The sequence below is a fragment of the Pipistrellus kuhlii genome, unplaced genomic scaffold (genome assembly GCF_014108245.1).
Source record: "Pipistrellus kuhlii isolate mPipKuh1 unplaced genomic scaffold, mPipKuh1.p scaffold_m20_p_13, whole genome shotgun sequence".
NCBI lineage: Eukaryota > Metazoa > Chordata > Mammalia > Chiroptera > Vespertilionidae > Pipistrellus > Pipistrellus kuhlii.
The window spans coordinates 29,722,957-29,744,379 of NW_023425438.1; the positions used below are offsets into that span (position 1 = coordinate 29,722,957).

Here is a 21,423-nt window from a genome sequence, read left to right on the forward strand (position 1 = left end):
TTACTACTGTGATTATCAACTGGCCCAAAATAGAGTAGGTAATACCTTTCCTCCTGTTAATGCTGCCATGTCAGTCTGTGATAATGTCAAATGCCTAAAAGAAAACATTAGTAGAAATAAGTTCTTCCCTCTGCACTCCTTTATAGCCATCTGCATCATGACACACATCAAAATTATCAATTCAATTATAACCATACCAAACGACCATTATAAAATGATTCTGAACTATCTGCTAGCTAGACTTGTTTGCTAGACATATTTTATGATTATTTATTTGTTTGAATATATTTTTATTGATTTCAGAGAGGAAGGGACAGGTAGAGATATATATATATATATATACACACATCAATGATGAGAGAGATTCATTGACTGGCTGCCTCTTATATGCCCCCACTGGGAATCAAATACAACCCAGACATGTGTCCTGAGCTGGAATCGAACCCAGGACCCTTCAGTCCAAAGGCTGGTGCTTTATCCACTGAGCCAAACCAGCTTGGTCTGCTAGATATATTTTAGACAATTTTTTAAGATTCCAAAATTGGTATACTGCAGTTTAAATCTAATTTATTTCCATTTAATTAATTTAATATTTTGTGACACTTAGATAGCTTTTCCTGAAATGAAAACCTTCAAAACGAAACAAATGAGAAATACTTGCAAGTTTCATTTCCCATTTTAAAATTAGTGCATTTTTTAAAAACTTACTATAAAAAATTTAGTATAAAAACAAATAGAATAGTGTAAATATCCTATCACTCAGCTTCTAATTATCAACTCATGATCAACCTGGTTTCATTCATATCTCCTACTCACTCAATATGGACTATTCTGAAGCAACTCCAGTATTTTAATTTAATCCATAAATCTCAATACATACTGCTAAGAGATAAATTTAAAATACACAACCACACTTACATTATCCATACCCTAAATTCATCAATTCCTTTCTATCGTACTATACTCAGTGTACAATTTCCCAACATTTCTAACAAAAAAACTCTTACACTTAATTTAAATCAGGATCCAAATAAAGGCCTCTGTTGCTATTGGACGATATTATCTTTCAAATCTCTTTCAGACTACTGGTTTCCCCTCTGATTTAGTTTTAATCTTGCAATTTAACTACTAAAGCAAGCAGGTGATTTGTCCTATAGATTTTCCCACATTTCCATTTTGCTGATTGTACCCTGTAGTGGTGTTTTAACATGTTTTTCTCCGTGCCCATGTATCTTGTAAACTGGTAGATAGATCTAGAGATTTAATCAAATCAAATCTTGATCAATTCTTAACTTTTTAACCAAGAATACTTCAGTGATAGTATGGATTTCATCAGGAGGTCTACAATTAAAAGCTGTCTTTCTTTTTATAACGTTTTCAGTAAATGATGATCACTTCCCAGACCCAATATTTCATTTGGGATGCAAAATGTTGATATTTTAATTCCAGCACTACTTGCTTATTAGCTTAAACACCTTTTTGACGACAACTTCCTCTCACTTACCCTTTGGTTGCCATGAGCTATAATTCTTACAGATAAAGATAAATGCTTAATATTCCTTTATTTATTAATAAGTTTCCAAAATTATTATTTGGTTTCCTAATATACTCCAAAGGTTGTCAATGCGTTTTTAAAATTTTTGTTTTTAAGTATCATTATGAACTCATGAATTTAAATATGTATGATGTGTTTTAGTCCACTTGTAGTTGTTATTATTGATGCTCAGGTTGTACAATCTATAACCAGCATAAACATCTTTAAGTTGGCTCTTGAATCCTTTTAACATGACCGCATGTTAGGCTTTGACTCTTTGTTTTCCAAGGTTACAAAACATTCCCAGCTTCCCATTCATTTCTTGCGCCAAACCTGGAATTGGCCATATTTCCAAGGAACCGTACATTTTTCAGTGGGAAATGGTATCTAGTGACTACAACCTAGATGCTAGGGGCATTCATTGATTATGAGGTGGACAGGATTTCTAGGCCTCTTCAGAAAATGGAGGTATATAATACATTTTTTGTTTGCTTAAGACAAAAATACACCACGAATTCTATTGATATTTCCAAACTTAGTTTTAAAGAAGTTATATAAAAACCCTATTATATTTGTATTTCTTCTTTTGCTAAGAATCTTGGTTTCTAATGACATTAACAATTATTTGCTTTATTCTATAATACAAAAAGTTTCAGAATAATAATTTCAAAAACAGTTTATGATAATTTTACAATTTTTTTTTGTCCCCTGGTTACCTCCTGCTGGAAGTTTACAGTGATATTAATGTGCTTTAAAGTTACTTTAATTGCTCTCCATTGGCTATGCCATCAGCTCAATACATAGCTAGCTTCATTTATTTCAGTTTGCTTTTGATTTTTAAACATTCACATGATTCCAAAGTTAAAACAAATAAAATAAACAAAATAATGTATATTTGAAGAAGTCAAGCTTTCATTCCTTTCCCCTCCAGCCTGTTGTTCCCTCCCCAACCACAGGAAATGCCTTTTTTTGTTTTTGAGTCAACCTTCAATTAAAAAAAAAGATAATTCTCATTTGTAGTACTATCTATAAATATATTATATCCTACCTAATAGAGTAATATGCAAACTGACCACACCTCTGCTACACCACAAGCCACACCCACCAGCCAATCAGAGCGAGTATGCAAATAAACCCAACCAAGATGACTACAGCCCCAGAGAGCAGGACTGAGGCTTGGGTTTCCCAGGCAATGAAGAAAGCCAAGCTAAGAGGATCATGCAGAACTGCTCACATTTTGTATTTATACTATCCAATAAAAGAGTAATATGCAAATTAACCATCACTCTGCCACACCCACAAGCCATGCCCACCAGCCAATCTGAGTGAAATTGGCTACAGTTACAGAGAGCAGGAGAGAGGCTTGGGTTTTCCAGGCAATGGAAGAAGCCAAGCTTTTCCCCTGATCTTGCCGGCCTAGGCCTCTACGCAAGGCTACAAGGTTTTAATGATAGAAGATAAACAAATCCAAACAGAAATGGCAGCAGCCACCGAGCTGGAAAGAGCAGGAGGCTACGGTTGCCCCCGGCGATGGAAGAAGCAAAGCTTTCCATACACCCTGGCCAGCCGAGGCCTCCACTCCAGGATACAAATTTTCAAATATAGAAGATACAACAAAATGGTTGCTGCCACTGAGCGAGAGCAGGAGGCTTGGCTCTGTTCCAGGCTACAAAGTTTCAATTGTAGAAGGTAAATAAATTCCAGATACCAGGGCCTCTGCTTGGGTCACCAGGGGGCATGGCCGACCTGCAAACCACCACAGGCCCCTCGCTCAGCCCGCCCCATGCCCCAAGGGAACCCCCACCCTGATCCGGGACACCCTTCAGGGCAAACCAGCTGGCCCTCACCTGTGCACCAGGCCTCTATCCTATCTAATAAAAAAGTAATATGCAGATTGACCATCACTCCAATACACAATATGGCTGCCCCCATGTGGTCAAAGATCCTGCCCCCATATGGACACAAGATGGCCACCACAAGACGGCCAGCAGGGGAGGGCCAAGATTGCGAGAGGTCACAGGCAGGCTGAGGGACCCCACCTATGCACTGGCCTCTAGTGTTTTATAAAGTGCTACAAACACCAAATAGTGAATACTCAATCACTGCTGGAAGGGGAAATACAGGGTTAGGTTCCTGTGAGCCTCTGATCACAATATTTTCTTCAACTGATAGATATTACCTTTTTTTTTTTTTTTTTTAAGTGTGTTTCTGTTTAAAGACAACTTATTTAGTACATATTTAGTACTCATTAGCATTGAACTAACAGGAAACACCCTAGCTCATACCCGAATGAAGTTTTTCTAAGGCATATATATTATGAACTTGATCTTCTCAAGCTTAGGAACACTAGGTAGCACTTTACATTATGTTCAAGGACCATTTTAAACAGCCAAGCCACAACAAAAAAGCAGAAACGTGAAAAATGTGACATATACCAAGAGAAGGACATTGTTTACAATAGGGGTGTCGAACTCAATCAGAGAAGGGACCAAAATCTAAAATCCAGCCTAAATCGCGGGCCGAATGGTTTACTGAACAGTCATAAACTGTCATTGTGATGGAAACGCAGCGGAGTGCAGTGATGACAGCGTGGTGCGGGCCACATTGCAAGGCCTGGCGGGACGGATTTGGCCCGCGGGCCTTGTGTTTGACACATGTGGTTTACAATATGAAAACTGAATACAACAGGTAAATAATTCACACACACACACACACACATGTTCTTTATACAGTCCATAAATTATTGTAAAAGCTCCTTGGGTCCTGATTTGCAGATTAAAAAATTTTTTTAGCAAGAAGGCAAATTCGCAAATAGATCTATGAAGATACGTGTGCATGTGCACACATACACACAGCCAATCTCTCACTTTTTCACAGCCTCCCTTCTTAAAAAGCAGTATACTATGTACACTTTTCTCACCTTGCTTTTTACACTTAGTAATACTAATCCTAAAGATCTCTCCAAGGTAGTAGATATATCCCATGCTTCCTTTTTTTAACTATAAAGCACAATATTGAGTGAATACCCTGTTTTTCAACAAGTCCCCTCTTGGTGGACATTTCGTCTTCTATTACTACAAACACTGCTGCAATAAATAGCACTGCACGTATATCTTTCTATATTTGGGGAACAGATTCTTAAATGTGGGGTTGCTAGATTAAAGGATGAATGCACATATAATTTTGCTACAAAGTTTACTGTATAATTTCTTCAATGTAAATTTCTAACATGAGTCAGATAAATATCGTATGAGATTGCAACAAAGGATTAAAATACTAAAGCTACAAGAGTTGGTAAACTGCAGTGTTATTTAAAAGGAGTTAAAAAAACAAAAGTTACTGAGATAAAAGTGGTGAAACAATCATGAAAAAATAAAATCAAACATGCTTTAAGCATTCTGAATGTTGAGACATTTCACCTTTCTGAGCGAGACTGTTCAACCAAAAGAGCAACTAAAGCTATCATTTTTTCAAGGGCAGCAGGCCTGTATTTTTCTTCTGCCAGAGAAAGGATATCTTCTTCCTCCTCCTCTTCTTCCCCTTCTTCCTCTGACAACACTTCAACTTGAGGCTAGAATAAAGTCCAATTTTAATATATTAGTTTTAACATTATCTTGAGAGCATATAACTTCATTGTTTTATATAACTAACCAAGGCAGATGGTGGCAGAAGTATGTGTCATGAACAAACAAACAAACAAACAAACACAACACTCAAAGGCCTAACACTAACTTTAAAAGTCTAAACCACATTCAGGACAATTGTAGACCTAATAGGCAGAACTGTAAAGAGCAATGATTGATTCTCAAAACTGTGACTATTTACCTTATCTAAAGGAATAAATCCTTTAATAATTTTTTTTTCTTACTGGCAAGCCCCTTGGAAGATAAGTCAGATTGTAATTTATGAGTTTGTTAAAACAATATTTCCTATTTAATAAAACTGCCAGTTATACAAATTAAGGCATCCTTATTTGCAGTTGTCAAATAATCTTAGTAGGTATTTTGAAGAGATAATCACTTGGGCTTTGAAATAAAAGAGACTGAAAAGGTTTTATGATCTAACAAAGAGAAAAGCAGTCTAAACAAGCAGCCATATAGGCTAGAATCCTATATAATAAAAGGCTAATATGTAAATTGTCCCCTTGATTGGGAGTTTGACCAGGGGCGGGGCCAGCCAGCCAACCACCTCTCCTCCTCCCACCCCACCACCACTAGCCCCAACCCCAATTGCCACCCCCCATCAGGGGCAGCACCGGCTGCCAAGCTCTTTAACTGGGGCAGGCCAGCTGGACCCTACCCGTGCATGAATTCGTGCATTAAGCCTCTAGTTACATAATAGCTTCCATATTCTGGGAAGCATTTATATATACACTAGAGGCCCGGTACACAGATTTGTGCACAGGGCCTCTAGTATGCACGTAAGATCTTTGGTTAATCTCTTCCCGCCCTCTCCCCACTTTCCCTCAGAGATTCATCAGTCTGTTCCATGTTTCCATGCCTGTGCATTGAGCATCTGCCCCCAGGGGGTCAGTGTTTGTCATAGTGACCGGTTGAACAATTGAAAGGGTGGGTTAGGCTTTTATATGTGTGTGTGTGTGTGTATATATATATATATATGTGATTAATACTTTATAGGTAAAGAGTCTGACCAAGGATCAAAGCCCAACTCACTGTGATTTAAAACAAGTTAATGTCTTTATGCCTCAAGTTCCTCATCTGTAAAATGGAGATAACAAAACTACTTACCTCTTAGGGTTACAAAAGAATTAAACAAAACAGTGCAAATAGAGCATTCAATCCAATTGGTCATTATAGATAATACAAAATCCACATTAACACCTTAATATATAAACAGACTAGCTAATTAAATTATTGAGAGTCTGATAAAAAATACGGGCAACAAAAATGTTCATGAAAACAATAAGCTAATGATAGAACCCCAAAGTAGGTAGTGGCCATTTTGCATAAATTATTTGCTTTGTTCCATGGCTTTAACAAATTTATTGCTTGATATTTTTAATGGATATAGCAAGAGAAGAAACACTCAAACTTAGACCCTTAAAACTATCTAATATCACAGTCTGAAGGGACTTTAAAGGGTTCTAATATTTCATAATTTTCCATGATGCAAAGTTGTAAACATGGTCTATAAATCCCTGATATGAGACAGGACAATACTTACATTTTCAGGCCCTTTGGTTCCCATGTAAAAATGTACCATTGTAGATATGGCTTGCAATGAAAGCAAAAACTGGCTCTAAAAATAAAAATATTAGTTTAAAAAAATAATATAAAAACAAATTTTAAGTACTGAAAATAGGTTCATAATACCAGAAATAAACATGATATAGCCTCACCTCTTCTTCACCCATTTTAGCAAATTCATAAAGGAAGGCAAAATATTCTGTAAGATGTTTACTATGAGGTTTTACACCATGTTCCATAATTAGTAACAGAGTTCTCACAAATCGAGTGACACATGAACGACCACCAATATCTTCAACTGAAGCATCCATATCATCTGACCTAAAAACACAATTTAATTATCTTAGAGAGTATGAAGTCTGGAGATAGATTCTCTGGGAGGATAATTGTTTTTAAAAACCTGAATTTTGCCCTGGCCAGTGTGACTCAGTTATGTAGAACACAGTCTAGTACACCCAAAGGTCATGGGCTTGATTCCCCGCCAGGGCACATAACTAACCTGGGGATTTAATCCCCAATTGAGGCATATATAGCAGGCAACTGAAAGATGTCTCACTCACATTAATGTTTCTCTCTCCCTTTCCTTCTCTTTAAAAATCAATGAACATGTTCTCAAGTGAGGACTTAAAACAACACTGGAATTTAACTCTTTCATCTTTGTAATAATAAAATACCAATTACAACAATGTAGTAATGGGATTCCAATTATTGTACCTGGCTAAATCAATATAAGCAAAAGATGAAGTCATAAAGTTATTTGTAGAGCATTTTGAAGGTGCACTTAATTAAAAATAAAAAAGTAAAACAAGTTTTGCCTTCTTGATTTATATGATTATAGATTTTTTTTAAAAACAAACAAAAAAACACCTAAGTATGAATATTTACAAATATTTTGTAGGAAGCCCTAGCCAGTTTGGCTCAGTGGATTGAGCATTGGCCTGCATACTAATAGGTCTCGGGTTGGATTCTGGTCAAGGGCCCATACCTCAGTTGCAGGCTTCTCCCTGGCCTGGGCCCTGCAGGAGGCAACAAATGGATGTGCTTCTCTCACATCGATGTTTCTCTCTCTTTTCCACTTTCCCAAAAAATCAATGGAAAAGAATGTCCTTGGATGTGGATTAACAAAAAAACAAAACAAAAAACTTTGTAGGCAGATCATCAAAAAGTTTAACGATAAAATGTTCAAAAGATAGTTCTTACCCATCTTCCATTCCTGGTTGTAGATAGAGATGAGCATGCACTGGTCTAAGCCTCTGAATCACATGGATGCACAAACGTTGAAACATCTATAAATGAAAAGATAAAACAATCCGGTAGCCAATTCACATCAGGTAACAAAGATACTGAAAAATTTACATGATTCAAAATTCTCTGCCATCCATTTGTATTTTGCTTGCATATTAAATATTTTTACATTCTGAAACTTTCTTGGAGTCTCAACTACAGACTGAAGATATAAGGCAAAGTTAGCTTAAAAAACAACATTCAATTTTATAGTAAGGGGTAAATAAAATCAGATAAGTTTCAGTAATAGAGATAACCAAAACAAACATCACAAAACTCTCTTAACTGTGGGGAGTCTCTAAATAAGATATACAAATGGTCAATAAGCACATGAAAAGGTATTGAAAACCAAAACCACAATGGGATACTACTTCATACTCATTAAGATAGCTAAAATAAAATAAAAGACAGTAAAAAAATGTTGAGCCGAAACCGGTTTGGCTCAGTGGTAGAGCGTCAGTCTTCGAACTGAAAGGTCCCAGGTTTGATTCCGGTCAAGGGCATGTCCGTTGGTTGCGGGCACATCCCCAGTAGGGGGTGTGCAAGGGGCAGCTGGTCAATGTTTCTCTCTCATCGACGTTTCTAACTCTCTCTCTCCCTTCCTCTCTGTAAAAGATCAATAAAAATAAAAAAATAAAAAAATGTTGATAAGATGTAGTGAAATTGGAACCCTCATAGATTGCTGCTGTGAGTATAAACTGGTATAAAACTATGAAAAACAGTTTGGTAGTTCCTAAAATTGTTGAAGACAAAGTGACCATATGACCCAGCAATTCCACCCTTAAGGACATATTAAAAAATATTGAAAACATATGCTGGGGCAGGATGGGTGGATGGGAGGTAATCAACCAAGGACCTTGTATGGATATATGCATGGCCCATGGATACAGACAATGGGGCAGGGTGAGGGCCTGGGGCAGGGGGGTGGGGTGGGCTGAAGGGGATCAACAAGGGAATAAAGGGAGAATATATAATACTTTCAACAACAAAGAATTATATATAAAATGTTGTGCACTGGGAGGGCAGTCCCTCAGCACGGCCTGTGCCCTCTCACAGTCTGGGACCCTTCAGGGAATGTCCACCTACTGGGAAGGCAGGAGAGGTTCCAACCACTGCCACTGTACTTGCCAGCTGTTGAGTCCAGCTTCTGGCTGAGCAGGGCTCCCCGTGGGAGAGCACTGATCACCAGGGGGCAGCTCCTGCATTGAGCATCTGCCCCCTGGTGGTCAATGTGCATCATAGTGACTGGTCATTCCACCGTTTGGTTGATTTGCATATACGTATTAGCCTTTTATTATATAGGAAGTGGTGGGATTATAGGAAAGTTTCAAAAATAATAATGTAGATATTGCAAAAATCAGAATAGCATTGTTTTGAAAAATATTCTCATTAACTGAATAAAGATTTGAAATTGTGTATTAAAAAAAGAAAAAAGAAAACATATGTCAACACAAATATTTGTATACCATAATGTTCATAGTAGTATTATTCAAAATAGCCCAAAAGTGGGCACAGCCTTAATGTTCATCAATTGCTGAAAGAATAAAGAAATTCTCAAGTATCCATTTAGCAATGAAAATAAATGAAATACAGATCTATAATCTAGCATACATAAATCTTGTAAATATTGTAAAATCAATGAATCTAGTCACAAAAGACGACATACTGTTTAATTCCATTTATAGAAATGGTCAGAATAGACAAATCTATAGGAAGAAAAAGATTAATGTTGCTAAGACCTGTTGAGAAGAGACAGGATAAAATGGGGAGTGACTACTAATAGGTATAAGGCTTCTTTTTGGGGTGTTATAAAATCAGATAAATGATGGTTGCACAAGTTTAGAAACATACTAACAGACACTAAATTTTATCCTTTGAAAGGTTTCAGTAAGTTTTATAAGAATTACATCTCAATAATAACTGAAAAGTGTCATATTTCAGACCAAATTTTTGGTTTTGTATAGTAAGTGAATATAGAGTAATATTTGTATTTTCTTGCCTAAATTTTCCAATTAGAAAAACAAATATTCAAGTGATAGCTCAGGACTTGTTAGAGAAATGAATTATAAACTATTCATCTAACTTTCAAGGTCATTTCAGTACCCATGGTTAGACTCTCTTCAGGATCTGAAAAAGCAGCCAGAATAGGATCTGAGACAATGGTGATTATAGCTATCTTCCTATCACCAGGACATGCGAATGATTTAAATTGCTTGACTAAAATAATATTTGATTTGCTTAAAAAGGGCTGGTGAAAAGTAGCAAAATGACTTTTATGGTAAGAGGTCCATCTTTCCCAACTATATAAAAGATGGGTTAAAACATAGTTTCGAGCAAATGTAGAATTAACCTGACAGCCATTTCTTTTTCAAATACATTTTTTTTCTTACCTGTCTCACAATTTGATTAGGGCACTTAATTAATATCTGCATTGGCCACCAGTCATCATCAGCCATGCGGTCCAAAAACCACTGTAAGAAAATAGTGGGATTTTAACATTTAACCAAAACTCAGTAAATGAGAAAAAAAATCATATAAGGATTTTAATTGTAATCAATAAATTCTTACCAAAAGAGATTCTTCATTTGCTAAAAAACCCAAAGTCTAAAATGCCTGAAGTCATAATTATAGAACTAGAGGCCCGGTGCATGACATTTGTGCACTGGTGGTGGTGGTGGTGGTGTGTGTGAGAGGGGTGTCCTCCTCAGCCCAGCCTGCACCCTTTAGCAGTCTGGGAGACGTCAGGGCATGTCTAACTAACAGGTTAGGCCTGCCACTGCCACTGCGCTCCCAGCAGTGAGCCCGGCTTGTGGCTGAGCATTGCTCCCCCTGTGGGAGTGCACTGACCACTAGAGTGGCAGCTCCTGTGTTGAGCGTCTGCCCCGTGGTGTTCAGTACGCATCATAGCGACTGGTTGTTCCACTGTTATGTCAATTTGCAAATTACCCTTTCATTTATAAAGGATTCAATGGGTGCCATTTATATCACAGTGCACACCCTGCATGATGGCAATCTGCAGTTCTTGTAATAAAATAGATAATGTTTTCCTCTTAGTCCTCCTGTCATACTGTAAAATCTTTTGTTTCTTTTATATGGATCTGAGTACGATTCATTATGTTTAAAAACAATCATGCTCTCTTGAAAATACAACTTCCCACTGATTTCGAGATATCTATTAATCATATTTAAAACTTATACTGAATTGTACTACCTACTTATGCATACACACAATTAATGGCAATTGTAGAAAACACGTTTAACTCCTTGACAGCCTTCCAGAGGCAAATCCATAATTAAAATCCTATAGTAAAAATGTATTAAAAAATAAAAAAACAAAACAAATTATGACCTAATCAACCCACCCTCTGGATCTATGAAACAGCTTAAAAATCATGGTGGAAGGGGAATAGAGAAACATGTTAAATAACACCAGGAGGATGCAATTGGTCAAAGCCAACATGTGGAAAATTCTGTATGACAAATGACAAAGTAGCAAATAAGTAGAAAAATAAGTAACTGATAATATATGAAAGATTTAAGAGACAAAATAAAAAGCTAGACCTTGTTTGAACACTACTGTAAGCAAACCAACTGAAAATAATACATTTTTAACAAAAAAAAAACAAGAGAAAACTGAACACGGAATGGGTACTGGATATTAAGAAATCACTTCTAATTTTAAAGCAGTTAATGGAGATTCATATTGAGCTTAATTGATATATGGTATGGTATCTAGGTTTGCTTTAAAATACTTCAGGTGAGAAAAAGCATGGGGTAGACACAGAAATAAATTTTGAAAAAAGAATGTTACCTTTTGTTGAAATTGGGTGACAGGTACATCTTTCTACTTTTGTGCATGTTTTGATATTAAGATGGCAATATGGTTAAGCGATCATTATCTGGGAGCAATTATCCTTAGAGATGTCTTTCTCTTATAATGCAATATTGAAGGAGATGAAAATTGAATATAAACTAATACATTGGGATATATGTATTTTTTTTCTCAGAGGGGTAGGAGAGATATACATTTTAAGTAGTTTCTAATAACATTCAAAAGTAGTTAATATCTAGTAGTCTTTGGAATTTTCTATACTTTTCCTTCTAATGTGGGGGGAACCAAAGACTTTTAAAGTAACTTAAGAATCAATTATTTAATGAGTGTAATAGATTTGATAAATTACTATTTTCTCTCAGCTACCATATCTAAATATATAAAAGCCTAAGTGATTGAACGACTGGTCGACCAATCACTTTGATGCGCACCAACCTCAGGGGACAGATGCTCAACGCACAGGATCGGGCCTGCAGGGATCAGCCTGAAACCTGCTATTGGAAATTCCCCAAGGGGTCCCAAATTACAAGCGGGTCAAGGCCAAGCTGAGGGACCCACTGGTGCACAAATCCATGCACAGGGCCTCTATAGTAATTTTATAAAACCTCACACAGGGCTCCTTATGATGTGATAGATAAAACAATTTTGCTGTAGCATCTAAGTTAAGAAAACAAAGAAGTGGATCTTAAGCTATACATTGCTGGTTGAATTTTTAACCTCACCTCACAAGCTGCTTGACTATTATTAAACTGTTTTGTCAATAATTCAATCCATTGAAGCATTGTGGGCTAAAAAAATAAGAAAAGAAAGAAAAGTCACTGAAGGCATAAGGATTTCTCAGCTAAAGATTGATAATAAAAACCAAAGATATCAAATCACAAAAATGCACAAAATAAAACATACCTTTTCTTTTGAATGAATAAATGTCTCTAGGACAAAGGAAGTGCTTAACTGTAAAGAAAGATGAAATTAAGCAAAAAAGACTTAATTATTTTAAAGTACTTATTTTGAAAAAAATATTTAAGGCTTATATATTACCTTTGCAGTCATTAGAGACACAGCTTTAGGATCTGGTAATGTACTGGGAATACAACTACACAACTGCCACATAAACCTGGAATTTAAAAATAGTTAAGTTGAAATTCTTACAGGAAAAAAAATATGAATGCATAACAAAAAAACCATTACTGGGGAGGCAGAAGAGGGTAAGGGGGATTTAAATGTTGAGAGATGTGAGACTTGACTTTGGGTGGTGAATATACAATAAATAATATATAGAACTGTACACCTGAGTCATATATAATTTTATTTAACCAATGTCAGCCCAATAAATTCAATAATTTTTTAAAATCTATTACTAAATTTATCAAACTTACCCAAAATATGTATGTTCAAATATATTTTTGTCTTGAAGGAACTGCATGTTATCATGCCAAATCCACTGAAGAAAAAAAAAAAAGTTAACATCAGATATTGCTTCATTACATTTTACCAAAATTTTAAAAAAACAACCCCCCAAAATATATGCTTTAAAAATGCATGTGATTTTTTTTCCAGGAATATGGAACATGAATGTACTGTAAGTTATTAACCTGGTTCAATTTATCATTCTATATGTGGCTACCTTAATGATTACTGTTGTTTAAAAACATATTTACAAAGATTTTGCCAGGGGAGAAATCAAGATGGCAGCATAGGTAAACACCTAAATTGTTGCCTCGCACAACAATTTCAAAACTACAAATAAAGGACAAAACAAACATCATCCAGAACCACAGGAAGGCTGGCTGAGTGGAAATTCTACCACTAGAAGGAAAGAAAAGCACACTGAAACTCACAGGAGCTGCAGAAGGCAGAGGTAAGGAGGCAAATGCATGGAGAGGGCTGGCAACTGAGTACAAGGCTGGCTTTTTCAATTGGGAGGGAGACAAAAGCTCCCAACTGCTCTGAACTCCAGTTCCAGGCAAGACTCTGGGGACCCAGACTTATACCAGGAAAACTGGACTATCTGGCAGCGGGCAAAACTTGAGGGCAACTTTCTCTCAGAGGTGCTTTCAGCAATGACCAAGGGACACTTAAACCCAGGGGCCTCTTAAGGTACGACTGATGGGAAGCCACTGCTGCATGCTCTGCCCTGAAATCCCGCCCCATAAATCCAGAGCTGTTTGCTCCGCCATGAGATCCCACCCCAACTAAGCTGAGCGCAGAGGATTTTGCATATGAATGGCCTGGTCCTTAGAATTCTAAATTTACCTAAAAAACTGCAGCTGAATCAGTGAGACTCAGTCATCCAAAAGAAGGCCCAAGACTGCACAGCAGTTTGCATTGCTTCATAGCTGGGCCTCATCTAAACACCTCCAAAACCCAAACAAAGAATAGAAATCTGCAGATCTCTCCATAGCTCCTGCAGAGGATAAATTTGCACCTCCTTGGAGAACCAAGAACCAGTGTACAGAGGAATCAGAGTGGGACCACCCAGATTACAGCTCCTCATATCCGTAAGGGACACTCAGGGAGCAGACTCAGTGAGCACCGAAGCCACACTGAAGCAAGTCTTGTCTCATAAGGGTGTCTCCAGCACAGAAGTTCTCCTAGTGCAGACACAACTGATCCTCACATCCAATTGTCCTGGAGGTCAATTCCTCCCAGTGATACCAACAACCACCAAGGCTTGACTACAAGACTGGGCTGATGGGAAGCCAAGACTGTCTGCTCAGCCCTGGAACTTCGCCGCATCCAAACTGAGCACAGAGGCTTCTGCAATTTTGCAAGTCTGGTCCTATAAGGCTGTCTCCAATACAGAAGGTCTCACAGCCAATTCACCTGGAGGTCAATTCCTCCAAGTGATACCAACAACAATCAAGACTTGACTACAACAAGGCTGTCCACACTGTCCACAAAGGGGTGCACCAAGAGTGTCCACCTCAGGTAACTGGGGAGGCTGACCCACTGGGCCATATAGGAAACCTAGCACACAAAGCTACCCTACCAACTCAGGAAAGCAGAATAAATGCGGAGGCAAAGAAACAGATCACAAATAAAAGAAATGGAGAACAATGGGATATAGAATTAAAAACCATGGTTATAAGGTTTTTCAAGAATTTCCCAGAAAAGGCCGAAAAATTTAGCAAGACCCTCAAGGATATAAAAAAGGACCAACTAGAAATTAAATATACACTGACTGAAATAAAAAATATTATACAGAGACTCAACAGCAGACTAGAGGACCGCAAGAATCAAATCAAAGATTTGAAATACAAAAAAGCAAAAAACACTCGGAAAAGAAAAAAGAAAAAAGAATCCACAAAGTTAAAGATAGTATAAGAAGCCTCTGGGACAATTTCAAGCATAACAACATCAGAATTATGGTGGTGCCAGAAGAAGAGAGAGAGCAAGATACTGAAAACCTATTTGAAGAAATAATGACACGAAACCAATTTGTCTCATTGGATAGAGCGTCGGCCTGTGGATTTAAAAGTCCCAGGTTTGATTCCAGGCAAGGGCATGTACTTGATTGAGGGCACATCCCCAGTGGGAGGGCGACAGGGAGGCAGCTGATGGATGTTTCTCTCAATGATGTTTCTAGTTCTCTGTAGAAAATCAATAAAATATATTTAAAAAAAAAAATAAAGAAATGACTGAAAACTTCCCCCATCCGGTGAAGGAAATAAACAGACTTACAAGATCAGGAAGCACACAGAACCCCAAACAAAAGGAATCCAAAGAGGACCACACCAAGACACATCATAATTAAAATTCCAAGAGCAAAAGACAAAGAGAGAATATTAAAAGCAGCAAGAGAAAAACAGTTACCTACAAGAGAGCACCCATATGATTGTCAGCTGATTTCTCAACAGAAACTATGCAAGCCAGATGAGAGTGGCAAGAAATATTCAAAGTGATGAATAGCAAGAACCTACAACCAAGAGCACTCTGCCCAGCAAAGTTATCATTCAGAATTGAAGGTCAGATAAAGACCTTCACAGATAAGATAAACACTAAAGGAATTCATCAACACCAAACCAGCATTATATGAAATGCTGAAAGTTATTCTTTAAGAAGAAGAAGAAGAAAAAGTAAAGATAAAAAAATTATGAACAAATACATATCTATCAACAAGTGAATCTATAAATCTGAGTAACACAATAAACTTGTGAATATAATAGAATCAGGGGCATAGAAAGGGAGTGGACTGATAATTCTCAGGGAAAGGGGGTTTGGGGGATGCAGGAAGAGACTGGACTAAAATCATATACTTATGGATAAGGACAGTGGTGGGGGGGAGGTAAGGGCAGAGGGTAGGGTGGAAGCTGGGTGGAGGGGAGCTAAAGGGGGGGAAGAGGAGAAACAATTGTAATAATCTGAATAAAGATTTATTAAAAAATAAAAATATTTAAAACAAAAACAAAAAAAGAGGAAGAAGAAAAAGATAAAGATAAAATTAAGAACAACAAATACATTATCAATAAGTGAATGTAAAAATCAAGTGAATAAAAGAAATCTGATGAACAGAATAATCTGGTGAATATACTACCGTGTTTCCCTGAAAATAAGACCTAGCGCATGGAAAGATAAGACATCCCCTGAAAATAAGATCTAGCGCAACTTTGGGAGAAAAAATTAATATAGGACACTGACTTATTTTTGGGGAAACAGGGTAGAATCAAGGGTATAGAGAGGGAGTGGACTGACAATTCTTAGGGGGAAAGGGGTGTGAGGTGTGCGGGAAGAGACTGGACAAAAACCGTATACCTAGGGATGAGGACAGTGGGTGGGTTAAGGGCAGAGGGTGAGGTGGGAACCGGGTGGATGGGAGCTATAAGGGTGGGGGGGAGATGAACAACTGTAATAATCTGAACAATAAAGATTTATTAAAAATGTAAAAATATAAAAATATAAAAAGATTTTGCCAGTAAGAACTCAGAAATCTCATGTGCCTGAAGAACGGTCATATATATTTTTATAAGAATAGGTAATGAGAGATCGGTTTATATTTAAAAACTGGTTAAAAAAAAATACAACCATCCTTTAATTTACTTTAGTAGACCTATATGGGAGTTGATTTCCCTGTTTACTTCATAAAAATAATGAAAAATTATTATTTCTCACAACAGTCCTGTGGAACTGCTCTACTGTCTTTAGTTTTATGTTCAACTCTTTGAATACCTTAAAAACATGCTCTAAGTCAGTGTTTTTCAACCTTTTTTGGGCAAAGGCACACTTGTTTCATGAAAAAAATCACGAGGCACACCACCATTAGAAAATGTTAAAAAATTTAACTCTGTGCCTATATTGACTATATATAAAGTAATTCTCTTGAATAGGAATCAAATAAACACAAAGAAAGTATTTTATAATTACTTTATTATGAAATATTAAGTAAACAAAATAGTGAAAAATTATAAAATTCTTGTCTTGTCTGCACCTACGGCACACCAGGCAACATCTCGCGGCACGGAACAGCGGTTGAAAAACGCTGCTCTAAGTCACTGCCAGGCAGTTCCATGACATTATTTTTACCTGGTTCAATTTTATTTTCTGATTATTGATATCATTGGCTATCTTTATCCCTCTAAAGATTTTCAACTAACTCTACAAACCCCTCAACCCCTACTACTCTGGATCCAGGTTTTATAATCACACATTAGGGATCCTGCTGTACATTATATTTAGAAAACCACAGACCTACTCATTGAATGGCCTTACTTCAGAGTTCTTAGTCCTCTACTATTTCTAGGCATAGACTAGTTGGAGTTACAAAGAAATTTTGACAACATTCACTAATTCCACTCAATTCAGTGCCTGTCCATAGCAACTGAGCCCTATTCCAACTTCTTTTTTTCTTTTTAAAATATATTTTACTGATTTTTTACAGAGAGGAAGAGAGAGAGAGATAGAGAGCCAGAGACATCGACCAGCCGCCTCCTGCACACCCCCCATCGGGGATTCGCCTGCAACCAATGCACATGCCCTTGACCGGAATCGAATCTGGGACCTTTCAGTCCGCAGACCGACGCTCTATCCACTCAGGCAAACCGGTTTCGGCCCTATTCCAACTTCTTGCTTTTAGCTAGGCACTAACTCTCTAACCTCACAAGAGCTGAACCTTTGGCCACCATTATCTGCTTTGTACCTAAAGCCTGATAGACCATGATTTCCACCAGATTTACTGCCTTTAATTATGTATCATTTCTGTCCTATAGACATATTCATCTTTTTTTTGATTGTCCTTTTTATCTTTTATCTATACAATGTATGTGGAACCAACTGGGTATGATTACTAGGTATAGCAGTTAATAATGCAGATTTTTTCAATAGATGGAGTTATATATATGTTCATATATACACGATTTGATATGTATGCTATTTTGTTGTATTGATAACAGTTTCAAAACTTCATATGTCAAATTTGCTGAAGGTTTAACATCATAGATATTTTTATGCTTACAAATGTCAAATTTGTGGGAAGTTTTCATTATTTTGAAGAAAAGTGCTGCTGAATACACTTTGGGAAGCTTATGGTAAACTTGCTCTATCTCAAGATACTTGTGAACACTGGTTTAAACGCTTTAAAAGTGATGACTTCAATGGGAAAGACAAAGATTGTCCAGGTTAACTGAAAAAGTTTGAAGACCAACAATTACAAGCATTATCGAAGCTACATGTCAAACTCAAAAAAACTTGAAGATTAAATGTTGCTCAGCAAACAATTATGATCATTTACAAGCAATGGGAAAGATTTTAAAGGAAGGAAAATGGGTGCCACATCAATTGAACAAAAGACAAATGGAAAACCAAAAAGTCATCAGTAAATGTTGCTTCAACGGCACAAAAGAAAGTCTTTTTTGCATCAAATTGTGACTGGCGAAGAAAAGTAGATTTATTTTGAGAATTCCTAAGGCACAAAATCATGGGTTGATCCAGGTCACCCATCAACATAGACTGCAAGGCCAAATCGCTTTGGAAAGAAGACAATGCTCTGCATTTGGTGGGATCAGGAAGGTGTGGTGCATTATGAGCTTCTAAAACCAGGTGAAACCGTTAATACTGATCACTACCTACAACAAATAATCAACTTGAACCATACTTTGTTTTTTTCTTTTTTTTTTCAATCTACCGAATTCCTGGACTTTATTTAAAAACATCTCCACCTAGTCACCACAATATTTTTCTCAGAGTCTATTCAAGACAAATTAAGTATTGTAATTGTCTTATGAATTATAGTTGCTTTCTAACTACTCATACTTTTTATGTATATCATTTGGTTTTTATAATTACCCTGTGAAGTAGAAATAGCATAAGGTATAGGTATACATACACACTAGAGGCCCAGTGCATGAAATTTGTACAAAGGGAGTATTGTTCTTCAGCCCAGCCTGCACCCTCTCCAATCTGGGACCCCTCAAGGGATTTCTGACTGTCCAGTTAGTAAACTGGCAGTTGGACATCCCTCTCACAATCCAGGACTGCTGGTTCCCAACTGCTCATCTGCCTGCAATCCTGATTGACCCTAACTGCTTCTGCCTGCCAGCCTGATCACCCCTTAACCACTCCCCTGCCAGCCTGAATGCCCTTAACTGCCCTCCCCTGCAGGCCCGGTCACCTCTAACTGCCCTCCCTTGTAGGACTGGTCCTCCCAACTGCCCTTTCCTGCAGGCAGTCACCCCCAACTTCCCTCCTCTGCCAGCCTGGTCACTCCTAACTGCCCTCCCGTGCAGGCTTGATTGCCCCCACTGCCCTCCCCTGCTGGCCATCTTGTGGTGGCCATCTTGTATCCACATGGGGGCAGCTATCTTGTGTGTTGGAGTGATGGTCAATTGCATATTATTCTTTTTTTTAATAAGTTTTTATTGTTCATATTATTACAAATGATCCTTCCCCCCCCCCCTACCACTGCTCTCCTCCACTAGGTTCCCACCCCACCCTCTGCCCTTTTCCCACTCCCCATTGTCCTCATCCATAGGTGCACAGTTTATGTTCAGTCTCTTCCCATGCCCCCCTCTCCCCTTTTCCCCAAGAATCGTCAGTTCACTCCCCTTCAATACCTCTGATTCTATTATATTCAACAGTTACTATTGTTCATCAGATTTTTTTTTTTTAATTTCCTTGGTTTTTAGATTCACTTGTTGATAGTTACGTATTTGTTGTTCATAATTTTTATCTTTGTTTACTTTCTCTTCTGAAAGAACCCCCTTCAGCAATTCATATAATTCTGGTTTGGTGTTGATGAACTCCTTTAGCTTTTTTTTATTAGTTAAGCTCTTTATCTGACCTTCGATTCTGAGTGATAGCTTTGCTGGATAGATTATCTTTGGCTGTAGGTTCTTACTATTCATCACCTTGAATATTTCTTGCCATTCCCTTCTGGCCTGCATGGTTTCTGTTGAGAAGTCAGCTGACAATCATATAGGTGCTCCTTTATAGGTAACTACCTTCTTTGCTCTTGCTTCTTTTAATATTCTCTCTGTCTTTTGCTCTTGAAATTTTAATTATTATATGATGTGTCTTGGTGTGGTCCTCTTTGGATTCCTTTTGTTTGGAGTTCTGTGCGCTTCCTGGACTTGTAAGTCTAATTCTTTCACTAGGTGGAGGAAGTTTTCTGTCACTATTTCTTTCAGTATGTTTTCGATATCTTGCTCTCTCTCATCTTCTGGGACCCCCATAATTCTGATGTTGGTTTGCTTGAAGTTGTCCCAGAGGTTTCTTACATTATCTTCAATTTTCTGGATTCTTTTGCCTTCTAGCTTCTGTGGAGGAGTGTCTTCTGGCTCTTTATGTTCCAAATCTTTGACTTGATTCTTGCAATCTTCCATTCTGTTTTTAGGTCTCTTGGGCTTTTCCAGCTCCTCCGCGCTTCCTTCTGGTTTTCTCCTTGCTTCTCGCTGTAGAATTTCCAGTCAGTCAACTTTCCTATAGTTCTGGGTAATGTCCGTTTTATATTTTAGTTGTATTTTATTGAAATTGTTGTGTGCGGCTACGGCTAGGTGTTTACCTTGGCGCAGCCATCTTGGATCCCCTTCTCTTGAATCATACTTTGATTGTGAAATGACCATAATGTGCCAGAAGACATGGCAAAGTAATTTTGCTTCATGATGATGCAATTCAAAATCATACAATTCAAAATCAGGTAAAGACGCGTTACACGATCTTGCCTGGGAAGTACTAACCCACCCGCTATATTCACCAGACCTTGCTCCTTCAGATTACCACTTGTTTTGATCTATGGCATATGCACTTTCTGAGCAGCACTTCAAAACGTACAAAGAAGTAGAAAATAGGGTCTCTGAATGGTTTGCCTCAAAACAAGAAAAGTTCTTTTGGGACGGTATCCACAAATTACCTAAAGATTGGGGAATTGTGTAGCTAGCGATGGACATTACTTTGAATAAAGCACTTTTGATGTTTCTCTTGAAATTGTCGTGTTTTCTTTGATCACAAAATTCACATTATTAATTGGTACACCTAGTAAGTGTGGAACTATAGTACTACATTGATCAGAAAGAACTTTCCTAAGTGTTTATATACCCATCCAACTTCATCTTGGGTCACTCTTCCTTGAATTTATT

The 21,423-nt window shown here is 37.5% G+C and overlaps 1 protein-coding gene and 1 long non-coding RNA gene across 13 annotated transcripts in view; one reads left to right on the forward strand and one right to left on the reverse strand.

Annotated features, from left to right (window-relative positions):
• The window catches only part of USP34 (ubiquitin specific peptidase 34), a 186,512-nt gene that overhangs the window by 32,855 nt on the left and 132,234 nt on the right, over positions 1 to 21,423 (reverse strand). For 11 of the 12 annotated variants that reach the window (XM_036435431.2, XM_036435430.2, XM_036435437.2 and 8 more), the window contains 10 exons: positions 13,234 to 13,298; positions 12,896 to 12,971; positions 12,761 to 12,808; positions 12,580 to 12,645; positions 10,416 to 10,496; positions 7,942 to 8,027; positions 6,894 to 7,062; positions 6,719 to 6,793; positions 4,954 to 5,105; positions 46 to 94 (listed from right to left, as the gene is read on the reverse strand). In XM_036435431.2, the coding sequence (XP_036291324.1) occupies positions 46 to 94; positions 4,954 to 5,105; positions 6,719 to 6,793; positions 6,894 to 7,062; positions 7,942 to 8,027; positions 10,416 to 10,496; positions 12,580 to 12,645; positions 12,761 to 12,808; positions 12,896 to 12,971; positions 13,234 to 13,298 (867 nt within the window). The remainder of the gene's footprint in view (positions 1 to 45; positions 95 to 4,953; positions 5,106 to 6,718; positions 6,794 to 6,893; positions 7,063 to 7,941; positions 8,028 to 10,415; positions 10,497 to 12,579; positions 12,646 to 12,760; positions 12,809 to 12,895; positions 12,972 to 13,233; positions 13,299 to 21,423) is intronic. The other variant, XM_045580776.1, reaches the window with a different exon arrangement.
• Positions 14,403 to 14,862, forward strand: LOC123652221. The gene is made up of 2 exons (XR_006741428.1): positions 14,403 to 14,491; positions 14,687 to 14,862. It is a non-coding gene; the product is annotated as an uncharacterized LOC123652221 (long non-coding RNA).